This window comes from Wasmannia auropunctata, unplaced genomic scaffold (genome assembly GCF_000956235.1).
Source record: "Wasmannia auropunctata unplaced genomic scaffold, wasmannia.A_1.0 LD336046.1, whole genome shotgun sequence".
Classification (NCBI taxonomy): domain Eukaryota; kingdom Metazoa; phylum Arthropoda; class Insecta; order Hymenoptera; family Formicidae; genus Wasmannia; species Wasmannia auropunctata.
This window is the reverse complement of record NW_012026844.1, coordinates 730,112-747,108: the sequence shown is the minus strand read 5'-3', so window position 1 is coordinate 747,108 and position 16,997 is coordinate 730,112. Positions and strand designations below refer to the sequence as shown.

The 16,997-nt window shown below is 41.4% G+C and overlaps 1 protein-coding gene and 1 long non-coding RNA gene across 2 annotated transcripts in view; one reads left to right on the top strand and one right to left on the bottom strand.

Moving 5' to 3' along the window:
• LOC105451755 overlaps positions 1 to 16,997 on the bottom strand; it is a 161,633-nt gene that overhangs the window by 27,915 nt on the left and 116,721 nt on the right. Inside the window, exon 5 of the mRNA XM_011692411.1 lies at positions 4,506 to 4,543. Coding sequence (XP_011690713.1) covers positions 4,506 to 4,543 — 38 coding nt within the window. The remainder of the gene's footprint in view (positions 1 to 4,505; positions 4,544 to 16,997) is intronic.
• Positions 15,208 to 16,512, top strand: LOC105451734. Its single transcript, XR_974621.1, has 2 exons — positions 15,208 to 15,405; positions 16,076 to 16,512. It is a non-coding gene; the product is annotated as an uncharacterized LOC105451734 (long non-coding RNA).

Here is a 16,997-nt window from a genome sequence, read left to right as displayed (position 1 = left end):
GCGTACCCTTTCTAGCGGTTTTTCACCCCGGCCGAAATATCATTCGTACGCAGTATGCACTTCTTCCATGCTTGTTCCGGCCTTCAACGCCTTTTGTAAATCTTCGCGACTCTTCGAAAAAGCGCGCAAGAGAGATAAAATCATGACTATTAGTTTCTCGCGAGAAACAGACGTTACAAAAATTCACTGCAAAAATTTGTATGTGATAGTGCTGTAATTACAAATAAAAATTAAAAAAAAAAGTGCGAGGAAGAAAAAGTAATCTCGGCTGCGTTCGAAGAGTGCACCTCAGAGCACTATTGCATTCTATCTTTCTAACGTTCATTAAATATAAAAGAGTAGATATAACTGATGGCTTTCCAGTCAGAGTCATAAGAGGGAAAAAGATATTATGTTATCTCGCTATGACTATAACAAATTAACAAAAAATGTCAAACCAATTAAGATTATGAGATTCTAACTAAGGCCCGGTTTTATAATTCACGGTTAACTTGATTTAATTGAAGTTCAACTCGCTTTATTTTTTTCTAATCTAAAAGTGCCTTTTCATGCTGACGCTCGACGCTCATTTTTGGCGTCAAAATTACGTGATCATAATTGGTTTGCACGAAAAGCGGCATATCAAGTTTAACGTCAATCGTATAATTCGTATATATCTAAAATGTTCAGAACAAAATAACAACAGCCTTTGACGCTGAGAAAATCCAGCTTCTTTTTTTTGACGCTAGCGTCAAAGTCGAAGTCACACGTGATTACCAAAAATTCAACATGTTGATTTCTTTACTGCTTACGTCTTACTGAGTTTTGATTAAGCTTTTCTGTGTGCCGTAGCTTTAACGCTAAAACGAGCGTCTCATGAATTTACACCTTAAGAATTAGAAAGAAATAAAGAATTAGAGAGAGATAACAGTAAGTTAAACCGAGATTAAAGTTAACATTTGTGAAACTGGAAACCTAAGAGGATCTCCAGAAAATGACGTAATTGGTAATAGCTTACTGAACACAGCTCTCACATGTAGTCGAAAGAAAGTTTCTTGTTTAAAAGCACTTTTATACATATAAAAAAAATTGAAATTAAAGTAAATTTTTTCTACGCAGTCATTTTATCCGTAACTCTTGTATTCTTTACAATGTTCTGTTGTACAAAATCTCCATGACATTTCCAGTTTATTTACAAAATATCTCGAGATATTCGAGGCTTGACGCGTATATATAGTATGAAGTAGGTATAGATCTAATCAAATAATAAACGGGAACATTTCTAATAATTTATATTAATCAGATCATAATCACGGAACGTTTGAAAGCGAAAATTAATTTCAGAAGGATTAACTGAAACGAATAAATAGAAGATCGTTGCACTTCGAGAAAGATGCTGGCATGTTTCGCGATCATTCGTCAGCAGGCTTCGTGCCGTCAAATTGCAGACTTTCGCACGTATCCACGCGAGTCTGTAGGTAGGACAGAACCTGCGAAGGTGCTGCAGGCTTATATATATATCGCCGTTCTGGCGCAGCTCGCGGCCATACTGCCTCCGTTTGACGCCCAGAGGAGTAGAGATCCGCGACGCGAGGAGGAGGAGGAGGAGCAGGGAGAAATGATTAATTACGAGGGAGTGACGCGCAAAGGAACGGAGTGGGACCAAACGAAAAGCGACGATGGAACGACGAGCCGGTGCGTTCCAAGGGGTCACGGATGAGCGTATCTCGTGAGTTGTAGAAACTCGGCCAGTTAGAGAGTTTCGCTTTATCGTCGATTCCGTGTAGTTCAATTTCAACATAATTTGAATTTATCAAATACTCGACGTAAGAGAGCGTGCAAAATCGATGCGAGAATGGGCCAGCTATTGTTGCGTCTGTCAATGTATCCATGTATCAATGCATCAAGAATTGACTCACGGTTAATTATATTACTCAAGATTTAAATGATCTCACATAAACGGAGGACAGCTCCAATTAAATTTTTACTTTTAATATCTGTTACAAACGCACGTCCGAAACGCCAAAATAATAAAGGTTTATTTGATTTTTTTGAAAAAAGTATCCATTCGACCGCGCAATTGATGTCATTTTCCATCAAAAGCTGTTCGTAGGATCAAAGCGCTTTCGTGGATCGTCAAATCCATGGGTAGAATGGAAAAAGCAGGAATCGCGAATGCTGGTAAAAAATTCGTCTAACGGGAGGGGAAGGAGGGGAAGTGTTTTTGAACACGGTCAAACATATTACACCGGCCGGTTGTCCGATAATGTGTTTCTGATTGCCAGCCACGGCTATATCTATACAGAATCCCAACGAAAATCCAGAGGTGGATATTATGTCCGTTCTTTGTATGAAATATTCATTCGAATTACGAGGTTTTTATATCTCTACGTATACATCGATTTTTCATGCTGATTTTTATGTTGATTTTGCATAACATGTCCGTTATACTAGCATAGTTGAGAAAAAGCATTTCAACTTCACGGTTCGCCGAAAAAAGATTAAGAAAGATATTGACATGGAATAATACACTCTTTAATTAATTGATATCAAACTATAACGGTAAATATAATAAAATATATAATCACGCGACTTTTATTTATTCGACACGAAATGAGAGGAAGTAACGAAAATCAGAGGCAGAATTAGAAACATTTCGTGAAACTGCATTTGTTCGATCTTGTATCGGATCGATTGACGTCAGAATGAACTCTCGATTGAATCTCGCACGGGAAGAGCGATACGCGCGCATCGACGAACACGTGTACACGCACAGGCAATGTAGGCGAAGTGCGCCAGAAGGAAGATCGGGATCAGTAGACGGCAGGATGGATGGCTGTGGAAGCGTATCAAATTATCGGTTATTAATAACGCCGCCTGATCCCTCTCCCCCATCTCTCCTGTTCGTCGTTTTACGCAGGAACAGTTGCCCACACCCACGTCTCGCAAGGTCGAAGATCCTCACCTCGGCTCGCAATGACTCGATTAATAACGCCTCGTCGACGATAGCGCTTAATACGTATCCGGTCTAGAGCGGTCCCTATATATAGAGCTACGGGGTCGTCGTTTAACGACGACGTCGCTGCAGCGAGTCACGTAAGCTCGCTTTGATTTCGCCGACAACTTTATACTTTCGAAAACGTCCGAATATCTTATAGATACCTCACGAGCAAAAGAAAACAAAAAATCGGTTCTTATAATTATACATGCAGCAAGTGGATACCGATATGTAATCATTAACTCATCGATAATCAGAATTTCATAAATCGTCCGTTGTAAGTAGAAAAAATAAGTCACGATAAAGGAGTCTATGCGTTTTAGGAGCGTTGGGGAACATGAGGGATTGTTGGATTTATCTCTTTTTTATTTAATTTCACTTGCTGAATCCGAAAATCAGTGTTAAAATAATCCTCGTATCTGAGAAAGATAATTTTGTAGATCTATTTTAACAGAAAGCAACAGTTAATTTTATCATTTTATCGATCTATGTCTACAAATTTCTCCTTGTTTTCGTCTTGTTTTTTTATTTATTGGAAAATCCCTCTCGCAGATGTACACATTTTGTACACATTTTTGCGAAAAAGAAAACGCACTAACACAAAAAATGCGTTTTGATTCTCATTCCTTAAATAATTGTGAGCACTCTGTCTAGATATACCATGACAGAGATACCTACGCCTGGTGACATGCTTTATCTTCCAAAATATTTACCTCAAAGGAAACGCGATGACACTCAATGTCAGACGACACGACGCTAATGTTAGGAACGATTGCATTCTAAAATCTAACTTACGATAATACTGAATTTACATTGTTTCTAATAAATATATCTTATTATAATTCTTCTAATAAATATTATCTTAATAATTCTTATTTACACTTTCTTATTTATAATTCCGATTATATACTTATGCAATACATTATTTTTAAATTTTATATTAATTAATATTTCAAATAAGGTATTCTTTTTTTTAATTGTTACTAGAATAATCCTTTAGTTTCAAAATGTGTGATAAAACTACACAACATTTCCTTTCACAAAAAGCTCGAAATTCTTTTGTAATATCTAAAGATAAAAAATACTGCAAAAGATGTTATAAATCATATAAAAACAAAAATATTATTAAGAATTTATTTATTCAAGAGTGCAAGTATAAGAGTTACGACTTCAATAATAATTGATTTTAATAGAAAAAAAATTATTTTTAAAACAAAGCAAAATTTGCAGACATGGCTCAACAAAATGATAAAATCAATCATTGTTTTCTTCTGTTAATAACTTAAAATTATATTTCCTATACTAAGATTATTTTTTAACTATGATTTTCGGATTTAGCAAGTGAAATTAAATAAAAAAAGAGACGAATTCAATTATCCCTGCTCCCTAAATCACTTAAATAAAAGGTATTAATTTAAACTTTAGATAATATTTAGATAAGTAATAGAAAATATCTGAAAATTGAAAAAATAAATTGAAAGTATTTAAAAAGGTCATATAACTAAAAAGAAACTTTTGGTGCACTTACCCATCTATCTTTCCTCTGTCGAAAGAGCATCGAGATACCTGCAAGCAAAACAAAAATCCAATATCAAGTTCAGGTACTTCCGGTACGTGCGTCAGACATTTCTTATCTACGATGCAGTTGTTTCGTGATGAAAACGTGAAAAGTAAGGTAGGTATCGATTAAGCGTCGTCACGACGACGCCTATCGTTGAGGATTATGACGTCATTGGTGCCCTATTCGCGGAAGTGAAGAGACCTCCCCTCCTCCCCTTCTCCCTTCTTACGTAATCCGTCTGTTAAAATATCAATCTCAACGTTTCGCTCTTTGCACAAGGTGCCGCGCGGGGATAAGGAGGGAGCCGGGCCGCCTGTTCCCGATCTGCACAGTCGGGCTTTCCTCTTCTCTTCGTCTGGACGAGGTCATCAAAGATGCAGCAGCAATCAGCGGAGCTAGTCGAGCGAACGAGCTCGAGCGGAGGACCGACCAGTACCCGAGGGATACACGCGGATTTTCTTTGAACGTTTAAATTGATCCCCCTTCTGAAAAAAATTGCCCACCGGTGAACAGCCCTTTTGAGAAGAGAGCGGAGGTGTCGACTAACTGCAGCAGTCCCGAGCGCGTGCACGGTGTCAGATTGAATTCGAAAAATCGGCTTATCGCGATGGGGATACGACTTCAATCTTTTTGTACTTCGTAAATGGATGGTACATTTTTTGTCGTACAGTAATTTCGTAAACATGCTTCAAATTTATCAGTTTCATGCATTCATCATATACTCATACATATGCAATACAATATGAAAAAAAGAAAAGAACGTGCTATTAGAGCATTAATCATTAAAAACTTTAATAATTAATATTAAATTAGTGGGACAAACAAATGTTCAGGCCGCTATGGCGCAGGTAGTTCTCTATTAGCTGAATCGCTGTTGGAAACTTAACGGAGAAGCGACTCTCTGAATCGCATTCACGCGAGCAATAGCGGTACGCGCGAGATCGGCTTTCCGCACGAGGGCCTGCCGCGATTTACGTGCCCTTTAATAAATCCGTACGGAAGTTCAGTCGCAGGGAAAGACATCAAAGTCCTTCTGGCGTTGATCCTTAACGGGCAACGAGGCATGCGACGAGGTTGTCGTTGAAATCACTACCGCGAGACACCCTCGCGACCAGCCCTCCCCGCGCGGGAGAATCCCCGCGAGGGGGTGCCCACGCTACGCGCGAGCCGCAGGGGGCGGACTCTATTAAAAATGCAATATTCTCGTTAATCCACGCCGGTATGTAGCGCCGGCTAATTAGCGAGTGCGAAGGACGGAGAGGCACGCGCGGTACACTCTTACCAACGTTGTCATGCAAATACCCCATGGTGAGCGGCTATGGGACGTCACACACACGTATACATCTGCGCGTACAGGTACACAGAAAGAGGAAATGCGGCTTAGACAGAGAGAGAGACAGAGAGAGGAGAGACAGACAGAGAGAGAGAGAGAGAGAGAGAGAGAGAGAGAGAGGCACATATGTGCGTATGTATACGCGATCGTGGACGCGTTTATATGGCCGGGGATACATGGCGGGTATAGGCGGAGGGGTGAGCTATATCAATAAGCATCGAACGGCCACGAAGGACGGCAGGGAGCTGTTGATTAAGGGGTGAGTACAATGAGGAGATATCCTCGGAGAAGGGAATGCGTCTGCGATGGATCCGCATGAGGGGGCTTCCACCCACGTTCATCTCTCCTTCACCTTCTCACTTCCTCCTCCTCCTCCTCCTCCTCCTCCTCCTTCATCTCCTCCTCACCTCCCAACGCCTCGAACATGCGCGCGCGCGCGTTCCGCGTCTCTTCCTGTGTCTCTCCTCGATCTCATCTCCGGCGGCACAAGCAAGAGAGACCGTTATATGCCGATTACTGCCGATCCTGAACGGCACAATGGTCTCGTCTCTGTCATCGAGCGATGACTGGGTCACCTTGTCCCGTCACAAGTGGATTCCATAATAAAGTCGGATAGCGTTCTCGGAGCGCGTTCCGGGGGCGACGTTTCCCGATGACGCGTATAGCGAAATAATTACAAGTTAGCGAAATGGGTCAATTTTAAAATAATAGTAAATTATTTTACTGTAAGAGATTATCACATTATATATCTCATATACATATATCTGATATCTGATAATAAATTAATAGATTAACGTTTATCAAAGGCGCATATAGTTTCACTTGTACCCAATCTTTCCTATAATTTAGAGATAAATGCAATGTATATTCTCATTCTTTTGTCCCGTATTTTTGCAATTTTTGTCTGATTTTAATGTGGCATCTCGTTATTCGGCTACCAGCCCACATTTCGGGCTGAGCAAGCGGGGCATCCCTGAAATTAATATAGAGTAATGAAAATTGGTTATCGGTCCGAAGCGACTGTGCGTCCTGCAAACCGAGCGGTGTTACCAGCACTGGAGCGCGTAATATCGCATTGAAGATAGTCGGACGGCGGGCACGGGGCTCGGCACTCGGGTGCAAGGGAAGCGGATCACGTTGACACAAAGCGCCCGTAATCCGTTTATCTTCTCTCCGGGCACTCCGCGCCCACGTGTTACGCTTCGCGTTATTCGAGAATGAGAGAGAAAGAGAGAGGCAGTCACCCGTTCTTCCCTCCCTCTCTCGCTGACACTCGTTATTTCATAACAGAGTGAGCGACCGGTTTCTTTATCATCGAAGAATCGCCGATCGGATTGAAGGAAGGATCCTGGTACCGAAAATGATGACGTGCGACCACGAAGTATATAGATTCCGCTTGCATAATGCAATCCAAGAGAACGGAAAGAAATACAATTCTTTCATCGACACTTTTCGATACTAAACTTGATAGACGTTTGCAGCGTGTTGCAATGAGATCTCAGAGTCACACTTTGACACTGTGATATCAATTCGTAAGAGCGTTAATTGCACATTTACATAATCGTACAACATCAAAGGCAGAAAGAAGGAAAGAAACAATACAAGGTTTGTTTTGATGACACGCGGGAAAATATTGCGCTGCTGAATTGTCAAGGAGAAGAGACGGGTCGCGCTCATAAATCTGAAGGTAGAGCGTGCTCGCCGACGCGCATCATTGGCTGACAGATTTCTTCGCGGCGTCACACAGTTCCTCGATGTGCTCGCTCTCCGAGCTGTTTCCTTTAGAAAGATCCACGAGCCGGACGAGCCATCGCGACAGTATCCCCTTTGAGTAATGACGCCCGGGCCCCGGCGCAGGAATGCCGGGCGAGGGAGAGAGAGGAGGGCCCCTTTCATCGGTCGTTTCATTGGCTTCGAAGCAACACGGCCCTTCTCGCCTTCTTCTTCCGCCTCGCCTCCATCTCGCGGCCGTTTAAACGTGAAAACGGCTTAACGAATGACGGTGACGAGTCGTCGTCACCATCGCCGCCGCCGCCGCCGCCACCACCACCACCGCCGTCGTCGTCGCCATCGTCTCGCGTTTTGTCTCCATATCGTGAAACACATTTGTCTCGTACTCGGATGCCAGGCGGTTGTGAATCCCTTGCTGCATGGATTCTCCCCCTTCTCGCGCATATAATATATATTAATATATATAAATCTCTCTCGCGTTCCTTCCTGATTCTTCCCCTATTTCTCTGCCATACAAACTTGCACTTCTCTTTTCACTCCTTTCATCCGAATCCAATCCTGGTCAGGATTCAGATCGCTGAAAGACGCGACAAAGAGCCCCCTAATATATTACGCTTATTAGCGCCGAATATCGCATCGAATATCTTCCCGAAATTTTGTTAAAAAGCTCCGTGTATATAGAAGCGCTACGAAACGATGGAAGCGCCGTTTTATCAGAGGTTAAACTGCAGGTTCGAGAGTCGAGAAGAGCACCCTAAAACTCGTCGAGAACCCGGGACGTTCGCATTCATCTCGCGTGGAGAAACAATCGTTCCGTTCCGCGCGTTCCATTTAGTATTTCTCGCGAATGGCGCATTTCAGGGAGCGTTCCACGCACTGCACTTTTAATTGATCGATCGAATCGTTGTTTTGTCTATTGCGCGTCGAAACACGATTCGATTCGATCTCGTGTTCTGTGCTACAGTCTATCGCGAGGGTAAGAGACTTCACGATTTCGATCTAGTTTCAAGCGCGCCAAAGAACTTTGATATTTAGACTCATCGGCATATTGAAAATGTTGAAAGTTCGAAAGTTACCAAAAATCTTGATTCAAGAAAAAATATTAATATTAATATTTTTCCAAATTAATCGAATAATTCGAATAGAGAAAATTATTTAGTTGCATCTCATAGTAACAAGAAAATAGAAAATTGTTGCTTAATTTTTACTTTTTGGTCGGAAAATGTATGCAGTAGTTGGCAGTGTTTTAATCATTAAGATAAAAGACTGGGCAATTCATCTCGCTTGTCCTTACCGTCGGCATTTTGTCTCAGGTCTCGTAATTTTTGCGTGCACGCGCAAACACATAAAGCATATCCGGCTCATTAACAACACAAAGTCGATGGAAATTAAGCAAACGCTTAACCACCTATCGCTTTTCTTCGCCGCGCTTTCCACCACCGTACTCTCTTCTCTCTTTTGTTTTTATTTTCTCTCTCTTTCTCTCTTACTCTATTTTTCGCCACGCGTTTCAGTTTCTTCGTCTTTGTCGATTTGCTTAGTGCGCCTCTGCAAAAACGCCGGATAATCCTCGCCGCATGGTCGCCACATTGTGCAACCCACCACGCGACGCTGCATTATTTATACCTGGTCGCATAATAACGCCACGGATGATTTTAATGCGAACCTCTGCTCCCGGTCTTAACACTTTCCATCATAGGAGATGCATCGCAGAAGTTTTATAGATAAAAGAAATTTGCAGAAAAAAATATAATCAAGCACTATGTATATACAATATATTAAATATAAATTAGAAAATTGACAATTTTGCAAAGAATTGCATAATTGTGTTACGAATAATCGAACTATCACAAAGCTGTTGCTTAATCTCCAAAATATGAAAGAACGTGTAATATGATAATATGAAGACAAAACTGTGGAAAACTCAAAAACTTTAAAACCCCAAAAAGCTAGAAAAAGAGAGGCAGGAAGGAAGAAAGAAAAAGAAAGAGCAGGATGTGAAAGATGAAATTTAAGAACTCTTCTAAAGATATACGGAAAGGACGGTTTTGTTGAAGTTTAAACAAATTTAGCTAAATATAAATCTAAAAATAATTTTGTTGGACCACATCAAAGTAATTATATTGAACGCTCAAACTGATTGTTAGTGTGTCAAAACTTTTTGCAGCGTTATCATCATGCTTAAGTATCCTACATAATTATTTTGATAATCCAACTAATTATTTTCCGATCTGTATCTGTCTCAATTTTTACAAACTTCGGCAAACTTCAGAAACTATTTTTTTTTCGGATAATGACTAAGTTTTCAAAACAAATTTCACCCGATGTTTCTCTTTAACTGTAGGTGGCCGTGTACAGGTATTTATTTCGCGGTAGGTATGATGCAGGATTAAACAAGGACAACAATCAAACTGCTGCAGTTTCAAGACGGCGTCAGCGGTCTTTTTTAACGTGCCCTTGGCTATTCCTGTCCCTATTTGACGTTTCCGGTCCTTTCCCTTTTTCTAAGTTAACTCTCGACGGGAGATCTGACTATGAGAAATCTAAACCTTGTTACCTCAAGAGAACCGAGTACATACATCAATCTACAAAATATTTCAGTACTTCTCGAATTTTACTCCATAAAACTTTCAAAAAAAGAAAATTTACTATATTGTTTCGCATCACGTTACATTTTTAAGCCACACTTATGTTGTCAGCTAAATTTCGACCATGCACGGAAAGAACGATTTTATTGAAAGGTCTAAAAATTTTGCTAAAAACAGATCTGAAAATAATTTTTTGTTGGATCATCAAAATAATTTGTTGGAATGTTAAAGCTGATAAGAATCTCTATAAAACATTTTGATATTTTAGCAATCACTTTGACTTTTGCACAAAATTATTTTGATTATTGAACAAAAATTATTTTCAGATCTGAATTCAGCAAAATTGTTCTTTCCGTGTGACCATCAAAATAAAAACACCAAAGTAGAATATTTCAAAATAATATTTACATCAATCGCAAATATATCTAAAATTTGAAAATTTATTCAAAGCTAATTTCTGACTTTTTAGTCGGTTACAATATATACAATATATATGCAATATATACCACCCTGCGAACGCTACACGTTAAAGTTTTTGAATAAACGGGTACTCCGCAATCGGCACACTTCAGAAAATCGCGACGGGATGTTTATCGGAACATAGGCCGTGAACCGTGGCCGGTCCTCCTACGCACGGGATCACGCATGCGCCGAGCCTGCCTTAAAACAATACGTCGGCCAATCTGGATGGTAAGGGCTCCTGTTTCCATTGGCTCACTCCCTCGAGCTAATCTTTCTTTCGACGCATCCACCATTCTTTTCTTCTCCGTTACAAAACTTGCCTACCTTTTCTCGAATATCAGATGTGATATACAATTTTTAAACTGTTCTAAATCTTTTCACACATGACAAAAAATTATAAATTAGATGCAAACAAAGAAAAAAATTAAATAACTTAAAATAAAAATCAAATATCAATCCTTCTATTTTATTTAGTTTAATAGATCATTCTCAATCAAAAACTAGCAAGAGATATATAGAGTCTGTAAAATACGAAATAAATTACTTGAGCTATTTTGCATCTCGTTGCATTTTGCTATCTGACATTGAGAAAGGGTGGGATGGCATGAAACGCGACGATGCTTCGTTCTGTTCGAGGAAATAAAAAACGGATCGATGCCTTTCGAGCCAAGCGATGAATTTTAATTTCTTCCCCTTCATTCAGAACATCTAGGTACAAACAACGGCCATTGTTACGCTTGTAATCGAGGGTCATTGATCGGCGGCCGTGATGTTAGATTTGAAAAATTAGCAAGTGTTCCCGCTCTCGCGTATATTGTTTCATTGTCGCATAGGAGAAACAACACGTGGTAGTTTTTTGTTTCAAGAAATTTTCACGCTCACATGCATATTTAAAAATCGAAAGCAACGATCTAATAAAGGTAAAAAAAAATCAATGTTGTTACATATATATAATAGCACCAATTTAAACTTTTTACTTAAACTTTTGATGGATTTTTTGTTTTTCTTAATTTTCAACTTTAAAATATATATATTTCTTTTTTTTTTTTTTTTCAATTTTATGTGGGTGTATATATGTATAAGTTAACGTACAGCACAGCTTAATAAGCATAGATATAGCAAGCCGATTTTATTCCCATCTATCACTATCTATTCACCATCATTATATAGGCATCACTTGAATTTCTCTTTCGACAAGATGTTAAGCAACTTGAATAATTTGTATCTCACATTTAACAACATAATTCCCCGAGCTCGGCCAAGTATGAAGAGAGAGACAGAGCAAACAATGCGTAGGCGGTTCCTTCCCTTCTGCGAAACGAAATGTTTTACCGAAGGTAATGGTCGTGCCGGAAGCGGGATGACGCGTGACCCCAGACGGACGCATTAGACGCACTTCCGGCGGTGTGACGCTCGGCGCCCTCGTTCGTCCGTTAAATCCGGTTCTGTCTCGCTTGCACCCCCGTGCCTATCGAGAAATCCTAATGCACCGTGTTCTCACGAGCAAATGCCAAAGAGTTATTCACCGCGGCGGTATCGTGCTCAGGATCAAATCATTCGCGCAATTCGAAACGCTCTCGCGCTATAGCGTTAATTCCGCTCCACGAGGCTGTAGTGCCGTGGTACAAAAAAAAAAGCTCGATGCACAAAGAATCAGTTTTTTATCTCGCGGACCACGCCTCGGTATTACGTACTTTTAGCATTAATATGAAATCCGATGATATTCCGGGAATTTTCACGAATGTACATTTCGGAGACACAGAAACGGTTTGTCTCCGCTAAAATTCTTACTCGAGGCGCTTTGTTCGACAAGTAGCTGCAGACACCGGTATCGGAAGACGAGCACGGATATACAGTGGCGATCGATTCTCTCTCTTCCTCCATTTCCTCTCTCGTTCCCGCCTTGCGTCGCCTCATTTCTCCTACGGCAGAGGAAATGAAATCCCGTCCGGGACGCGATTCGCGCGACGTTTGTCCCGTTATTAGATCAGCGTTACTTCGTGCTTCATCTCGAGAGTGCTCTGCGGCCGTCGAATACGTCTTCCGCGTTTGAAAGCGTTGATACTTTTCCCTCCCTACGTCTCTCCCGCTGATACTTCCTACGAAAATCGCGCCCGTGCTTCGAGCAATCAGCGAAAAAGTAATGCCGGTAGGTACGACTTCGTGATTTACGGAATATCGCTGTGCGTTTCAGCGGTTTAAATATAATGTAATTATATACATAACAAAGTAAATTTCGAAATTTACTTCAAAATAAGTTTATAATTGTACATTGTATGTAAAGAATTTCAGCATGTAATTAATATGATGCGAAACAAAAAAAAAGCTAAACATAATTTCAAAGTGCGGAGATGATTATATTATACCATTTTGACGTTCTCGCGTTCAAATTGGAATTAACAGTCTGTCTAATAACGTCGCGGTTGTTACTATATACCCGTACTGTCGATCAATAAAACGCAGTGATGCAGTCGATTAGTTTTATTTTTCGCTGGCAGAATGTGCCGAGCGATAATTATTTGAAAAAGAATTTTTCCGATTCAGTACTTTGGATAAACTCGCAGTTATATGTCCATTATCGCGCGTTCCGATCACTGGGGCGCATTCATCGTTTATCTGTTAAGCGCGTATACATATACGATAGACTTTGTTGCATCTCTTCTTCTATGGGAGAGGAAATGAAATTCTATTCGCGTCATGCCTCGGCCGACTTTGTCTCGCTATTACATCAATGTTACATCGGCTCGCGAGAACGTGTCTCGTGGTCATGCAACACGTCTTTTCACATTATAACGACCGTTCACAATAATCGAAATAAAGATCACGATATCGTAAGTTCTCATGTGAAATTAACAAAAATATATAATATTCGCACACACACTGCGAAATCAAGTATTAACTGAACATGCAAGTAAGTAGATAAAAAAATTTTACTTTCGTAAAAATTTTGGCATCTTCCAAACAATCGCGCGCGCGCGCGCGTGCTATTATGTGAACGAATTAAGGGATACATCCCGTTAAATATTTATCTCTCTTCAATATCATCTATTTGGCTAGTTTTCAATTCGAAAAACTCTATTTCGGCTAATGGCTACAATCTGTCCGATTAACAAAGTACGCCGGTGCTCGATTCAATCGTTTCGCCGGAACGATCAAAGCCCGAAAAATCACTCTCGTCGCTCTCGGCCGATAGGAATCCGCGAGAGCGATGGCTCACGCTGCTCGCTCGCGCGGCCGACGTGCATTTACCACCTGCACCGACTCGAATTAAAAAGTTCGTTCTCCCGCGAAACCGTAAATAATGCCTTCTGACAGGCGGAGCCGAATGTCGATGAATAACGAGGCGCGGAACCTTCGACTTTCGATTCTTCTCTTTTTCCAACCAAGCGCGCGGCTCGCGAGCGCACGTCAGTCCGGACCACACACACGCGTCGGCTATCGCAGCTCGATACACGCGTGTGTGTTGCACACGCCCGCACGCTCTCGGGCACGTAGACGTGCACGTGCACGTGTGCGTGTCCGAGGGCGCGTTCGTGTGAGTGGCTCGTACGTTTCGAAAACAAAGCTCGTGCCTGGCGAGAGAGAGCTCCTCCGCTCTCGGCGCGGCGACGAGACCGATGCATCGATACCGGAAACGGCGCGATATACGACGAAAAAAAGGCAGAGAAACTTGCTGCTGAGTGTGAGTGCGCCGGTGTGTCTACGCCGCGCCTGTGCGCGTACGCCGCGATGGCGAGGCCGGACTGCGTACGTACGTCCGACGTACATGCGTCATGAATATTTGAGGAGAGAGAGATACGCCTTCTCATCCCGTGGACGCGGTGTCCTCCGACGAGTTTTCCGCCACGATGGACGTCGTCTGATCTCTTTTTTTTTTCTTCCTTTTTTCTTTCACGCATTAAATTTGTACGCGCATTCCTCCGCCTGCTCATGGTGACAGCTAATCGGAAATATTCCCCAAAGGGAAGGGGTAAAAATGTGCTATAAAATTGAAACTTGTCATTTTTCAAATATCGGATCAATAACAACGACGATATATCCGATCAATAAAAACAATAATATACGGTAAAAATAAAGATGATATATATTTCGCTTCTTTCGCAAAAAATAACTTTTGATATTGACGATTTAGAAAATATTTAAATGACGAAAAAATAATAAAAAGAAAACGCGGTGACGAAATTTGCGACATCGGTGGGAAAAGGAAGATATAAGAGGAAGTTAGAGAAAGAAAAAAGAAAGAGAGGAAGGATCGAACAGTATAACGATGGAACCTTTTCCTAAACCTCCGGGAAGCCACATCTTCCCTTTCTTTCTCTCGCCGCGAATCTTTCGGAAAGAGAAATGAACGGAAGGAATGCCCTCGCATCTTCTTGCAAGCCGAAGGACGGGGCGAGCATCGGCAAACGCGAGACGAAGTGACGAAGGAGGGAGGGAAAATGAGAGGATCAGAAGCTACCGAGGAGGGCGAGGGAGAGTCAGTCGGTCTGTCCGTCCGTCTCTTCTTCCTCTCTCCTCCACGTTCCACCATTCTTCATCACTCTCGACGGGGATTAATAACGGCCTGCCATTGTTGCCATGGCAACTCTCGAAGCGTTAAAAACTCCTCGGCCCTAACCCCGATCGTCCGTTTAAAGTTTCACGGCGAAAGGGTTCCACCCGGGCCGAAACCGACTAGGCAAATATTTGTGTGTTACGGTACGATGTATCTCTTTCCGTGAAGTGTGTACAAGACCGACGCGATGACTTGTAGGTATAATAATTTACAACGTTAACAGTGATATTGATTCGAGGGTGGTAAATTAGGACACTTATTAAACACACGTCTGGTAGATAAAAACGAAAGTAAGAGATATTTTGTCGCGTTCAACTTCCTCCTCTCATCCTCCTTTCATAACAGTCGGAAAAGAAATTCATTGATCTAATTTTTAGATTCAAAAAAGATATACAAAGAGTTTAATTAAAAGTGTTATTCAACAAAATCGCGGAGCTTCGGCAATAAGGCAACGATAATACAAAGCGATTCATTAACTGCACTCAGTAGGATTATGCTCAATATAAACTATGTTATTGTAAAGTAAAGATAAACATTTTCCTACTGTATACAAAGGTTAATGTACACGAGAGAGATTGTCAGGCAAAAGTAAACATAGCAAAGAGAAATTGTTTAGCTTTTAATTAAATCTAAATCTAGCATAGATCTCTCGTGAGATTTTCGTGAGTATTAAAAAGTACCTATTAAAAAAATATCTAATCTTATTCGCGACCATCTATTTCTATCCGCCGCGAAGAAAAATGAAGTTCAGATAGCTTTCCAGTCTGTTAACGTAAAATCCCATGTCGTTTATTAACGGAATCCTTCCGGACTATCTCGCAATAATAGTTACGTTACAAAGCTAAATATAATGGTTGAATTGTAAAAGGACAAGAAGCGAATCGAGAGAGAGAGAGAGAGAGACTTTGTACGCGAACGAAGCTGATCAATATTCATGGATCCCCGTTGTAGAGCGGTTTTGGCGCTATCGGAGTGGGGTGGATTTATGCGAATGCTTCCTTCCGCCTGAACGCGCAGGCCATTCTTCTTATAATTCGCTAGTTTTAAATTAGTGAGAAATCACGGAATACTTCTCGCCACGATCGCATCGATAATATGAGAACCTCTGATTGGTCTAATGTGAGAACCTTCTTGATAAATCAAAAGACACGGTAGCATCTTAGTGCGCCATATTGTATACATATGAGATAATTATAACGGGGTAATGTAACGTTTACAAGTTTCTTAATTAAGTAGTAAGCTTTGTAAAATTAGTTCGAAAGAATACTAATAAATTTTAAATAGATCTTCCTAAAAAAAGAAAAAGAAGCGATTATCTTTCGGGTAATTAGCACGAGAAGAAGTCATGCGTTCGAGACACAAGTGAAATGCGAACGTAACTCAGACGGACGAGTCGCGCCGAGATTGCCCGGCCGACGTAACTGCACGGAGAAACGCGGCAGTTGCACGTGCATCCGTGCGAGTACAGACGAGTTCGTAGGAGAATGCAGTTCGGTTCCGGTGCGGGCCATTAGTTGATGAGCTACCTCGCTTCCCGTCGCCCGCTGGCGGAAGGTGCACTCGCCGCTCGTTGCAGCAGGCATACCACCCCAGTATCAGCCTTCGACTCGCGCTAACCCCGGACGGGCCCTGAAAAGCTCGCGTGGCATTGTGGGATCTATTATTGCCCTCCTCCCGTGGAGTTATATGTTTCGATGCAGCAAACTCAGCCGGAGCCAACCAGCCGTCCGATAGACCGGACGATCGAACGAACACACGAAGGAAGACAGAAACAGGAATAGAGAGAAAGA